Source organism: Mercurialis annua, linkage group LG8, assembly GCF_937616625.2.
Source record: "Mercurialis annua linkage group LG8, ddMerAnnu1.2, whole genome shotgun sequence".
NCBI lineage: Eukaryota > Viridiplantae > Streptophyta > Magnoliopsida > Malpighiales > Euphorbiaceae > Mercurialis > Mercurialis annua.
In genome coordinates, this window is record NC_065577.1 from 10,152,772 (window position 1) to 10,157,325 (window position 4,554).

At 28.9% G+C, this 4,554-nt stretch overlaps 1 protein-coding gene across 1 annotated transcript; it reads right to left on the reverse strand.

The window, feature by feature from the left end:
* Positions 1 to 1,401: 1,401 nt before the first annotated feature.
* On the reverse strand, positions 1,402 to 4,145 carry LOC126659726 (uncharacterized). Its single transcript, XM_050353061.1, has 6 exons — positions 4,065 to 4,145; positions 3,846 to 3,975; positions 3,135 to 3,304; positions 2,683 to 2,968; positions 2,429 to 2,595; positions 1,402 to 1,701 (listed from the first exon to the last, which is right to left on the reverse strand). Exons 1-6 carry the CDS (start codon positions 4,129 to 4,131, stop codon positions 1,544 to 1,546), a joined length of 978 nt encoding a protein of 325 aa, XP_050209018.1. The 5' UTR covers positions 4,132 to 4,145; the 3' UTR covers positions 1,402 to 1,543.
* Positions 4,146 to 4,554: the final 409 nt, after the last annotated feature.

Here is a 4,554-nt window from a genome sequence, read left to right on the forward strand (position 1 = left end):
GAAAGAATTTATGTTCTTCTTTTCTGAATTAATCTTCAAAATTGGAAAAGGTTTTGATGCTAATAAGGTGATTTAGTGTGTGTGTATATTTTAGCATGGAAGTTTACATTAGTATGTGTATATATATAAGCATGGACCTTATGTGTTTTACACTAACATATTAGTGAGTGTGTATATATATAGCTATTATTTGGATATGTGTTGTCAATTAAAATTACATTAGTGTGTCTATCTATCTATATCTATACTATATATAAAAGCACGGAGGGGTGATATACAAATTTACTGAATAATCATTTTCAGTTTATTACTAAATAAAGGTTTTATAGTCATTAACTAATTACTTATTTAATTAATCACTATTGTAATTAAAATCCTAATTCGAATAGGTAGCTAAATTATCTCCAATTTAGTTTTTAGTATGTAAAAAATAACTAAATTGTCTCCAAATTAGTAGGAATACCTATCTTTTAGTTTGATTGAACTACAAAATTAAAATACTATATTTAGTCAATATATTATTATTTAAATTTCTATCTTATTATTTTTAAAGATATTATTAATAAAATTAAGTTAATTATTTAATTATAGTTATTATAAAACCAAAAGAAGATTAATTCAGTATGGACAAAAATTTAATAACCGAACATATTATATTTATTTTTATAAAAATTCTTAAATAATTTAATATTAATTATAAATAAAAAATTGATATAATTATAATAAATTTACTAATATGTACATTGACAAGTTACGTTACGAGCCACGTGCATAGCACGTAATGCGAAACTAGTATATATATAAGCATGAATATTTACGTTAATGTGTGTGTATATATAAGCATAGATCTTATGTGTTTCACTTTAAAATATAATTATTAGTTAAAACATTATTATTTATTTGAGTTAGAATCTTAAATAAATTACTTATAATATTATATTAAGATAATTGTATAGAGTACTAACTAATAAATTATTTTAAATATTTAATTATTTTAATTTTAATTTAATCATCTAAAATTCTAATTAAGGTAAACTGCTTCAAACAAAATTATATTCTCTATAAATAAAATAAAATATTCCTAATTAACTACTATTTTAATTATTATTTGATTTTTTATAATTAAATACAATATATAAGTATTTATTAAATATAAATTTAATTACCTAATTAATAATAAATATAATTTTTTTATTTAACGGGTCACACCACGAGCAAAACACGAAAATCGACACTAATAATAATAAACGGTGCCAATTTAATGGAAATAACAAAGTGGAAAAGAAAATCCACAGAAATCTAATCATCTCCTACCCTAAACTTAAAATGCCCTGAAATTCGATGTCCAGATTTTGCTTTCACACGAAATATAGGCAGTTGAATAATGTGAAGGAAGGAAAATGAAAATCATTAGGGACATCAATTGCATTACCATTCAATACATGAATAGAACTTCTCTACATATTGTATCAATCCAGTCCCATTTTAACTGGTTAAAATCAAAGACTATTAAAATCCAAAAAAAGTTAAATTCTCCTTTACTTCAAGATAAACCTTTAAGCACGGTCATGGTTTGAATTTCTACTTCGACAATTAAAGTATTATTAAATAGAAACCCCTTTGATTTGTCATTGAGATCAATGAGAGACATAAATTTTGAATAACCCCATGAGCTCGTAGTCGACGAAAACTTAATATAACCTGCAAAATTAAAGTCAGGAATGTAATGAATAAGGGCATAGAATAAGCTGCTATAGTCTTGTCTCTATTTTTTGACAAACTTATACATACGCAGAATACATAGACACAAAAACACAGATCCAAGTTTTAACCACATGAGCAAGTGTGGACCTAGTCTTGATAGCTAAGGCGTCTCCAAGTGCATCATGAGCTTGTAGGTTCAAACCCCGGCTCTACAACTAACATCTAAATTGAGACTCTAGTAGTCGGAATCCTATCTATGTAAAAAATTTAAAAGGTTTACAAACAAGGTACCGAGGATTTTAATATTTCTTTGAAATCTTAACACTTTTTATTTTGTTCTATGCCAGCTTCGATTGACAACATACATCATATATAAAATGTAGGATGGATTTTCTCTCTATTAGGATCCAGCATTTAAAATGTTTTGCTCACTCACACTATTAAATTCTACAAACTTGCACAGGATATTTAAGACAAAATTGTAAAATAAAACAAATTGATAAACATTGTTGATTATAGTAAATTTGACAAAATTTTATTTAATCTATGTTGATGGCTAAGACAAAATTGTATCTTAATTCACGGTAAGCTGCATGTTAATTGTATGTAATAAGAATTGTGCATTTTAGGGTTTGAGCTGAATTTTGAGTTAGAATCTTACCATTCCCCTGCCCAATAATAATAGAAGAAAAAGATTAACATCTCCAGTATTAAAACAATTTACCGTCCAATTCACGATGTTGTCCCACAAGCTGATTCCGTACTCGTAGCATGTATTCCACATATAACTTTTTTCCATTGTCAAAACTTGCATGATTCTCTAGTTTTAAAAATATGGATAAGCTTTTGTCTTTCTCTCTTGAATCCCCTTTTGGATGAACCGTAATGCTCCTAGAAAATGTTGGAAATAGTAGAATGACAATCAATTCAGCGTATGTGTGTTAATAAGCATAAGAATTAAATAAAGTTTGTGCTAACCAGTTATTGCCACCAATGGTAAACACTTGCGAAATGTTATGTGATAAATTCAATTCTGAAAATTTTGCAATTGTCCATGTATATGTATTGTTTGCAGGCTTCTTCACCATGGACAAGCACTCTCCTTTGTTGGCATTTTCTATGACAAAAATCTCAGCACCGAAAATGCAACAGTCGTCCACTAAGTATCCGTTGGATTCATCTTTGAAATCAGTGACGGAAACGAGTTTGTCAAATCCCCATTCTTTTTTACTTCCATGAAACCGCCGTACTTTCTCATCAGCATCTACAAAATCATGGATCGGAAATTATCAATCCATTTTATTGGAAATAATACTATAGCATGATTAGTATCTAACATCTATGTTTAGCTTCAAGATGATTATCTAGCGTCTCCCTCCACGAGATTAAAAACACTAGAAATGATTAAAATGTATAAACAAACAACATACCTTGGACAGTCAAATACTTGTCGCGAATATAATCATAAATGAACAGCTTGAAATTAACATTAATCTCTTGATTGAAAGTGAGTTGGTTGGAGTCGGAGAGCAGAAGATATAAAGATATGTATCCATCCCCATTTCTTTTCTTATTCCCTCGAGGATACAGAGATAAGTTCCTGCACCCACAAATTAAAAGTTTAATGTAGAAATTACTTATACCATTTTTTTTCTATTTGCATGAACTGTTGAATAAGTTAGTTTCAAGCCAATCAATGTATGTTCTTGTTTGTCTCTAATTCTGTTATCAATAAAGTCTTGTGTTTCTAGACAGCTTCGTTGAATACTAAATACTTCACATAATTTTTTAAAAAATAATCATATTTTATTACATTCTATCTGTTTGACAGAATTCCTGCTTGAGATATTGGCTATTTTAACATTTGTTTTTTTGTCTCTTGCGGTAGCTCTGTTAATGGTTGATCTTTCAAAAAATAACTAACTTTTACATTCACTTTTCCTATATTATCCCTCTTTAAAACCCAAAGTGTAAGTATTAAATAGGGGCATGAAAAGAAAAGTAAGAAATTTTTTACAAAATACATAAACAATTATACTGTGTGATAAAGGCAAAATAGACAATTCTATTAGGACGGAGGAAGTATATTCTATCACAAAACATTCAGGTTTTGCATGAAGAAGAAGAAACGAAGTACTAACCATTTATAGCCGCCGACCTCAAAATCAGCAGACTGGAAGCACTCTGCTTTTGCGTCGGAAAGCAAAGAGAAGTTTTGAATCTTAAAAATGTAGTGTGCAGGCGGAAGACTTCTTGGTTTCAAACTGGTTTCTGTTCGAACAAAAACAAAGATGAATCATCAGTAATAAACCTAGCTTTTGTTAAATGGGAAATAATCTGAAGAAGAAAACAATAAGTACCAGCATTATCATCTTGATTTGCCCTAGCAGTTGATTCATCTTCCAACACACGTTTCCTTCCTGTCATGTTTTTGGTGGCAAGGCAATTACATTTTGTGGGAACTTCAAACCAATATATAATAATATTGCAAAGTGGGTCCAGCTTCTCACTAGGCCCAACCTAATACTAACATTTTGGGCTTCATCTCTTCAGGTCAGTTCATCCACCGAAGATTGGTCTCTACCTGAGCGTAATTTGTCGGAAAAGTTTCTCAATTTATTATAGAGGAAATTACACCCCTTTACTCTTTAGAGAAAATTAGGAAAAATACTCTTTTTTTGAAAATAATATAATTTTTTCCTCAATAAAAGACCAGAGAAAATACCTTATCCTTTTAATATAGGGAAAAGATGAAAAATATTTAATTTAATATAAAATAATACCAAATATGCCGCTGTTTTTCTTTTTTTGGACTAACACTTTATTTCTAAATTAATTACAGTGGACACG

Bases quoted from the DNA above. Each gene is read 5' to 3' on its own strand.
- LOC126659726 (XM_050353061.1), bottom strand. From the start codon at position 4,131: ATGACAGGAAGGAAACGTGTGTTGGAAGATGAATCAACTGCTAGGGCA. The intron at 3,976-4,064 runs GTACTTATTGTT...TTGTTCGAACAG, and splicing joins AAATCAAGATGATAATGCTG to AAACCAGTTTGAAACCAAGA. The intron at 3,305-3,845 runs GTTAGTACTTCG...TTGTGGGTGCAG, and splicing joins GAGGTCGGCGGCTATAAATG to GAACTTATCTCTGTATCCTC.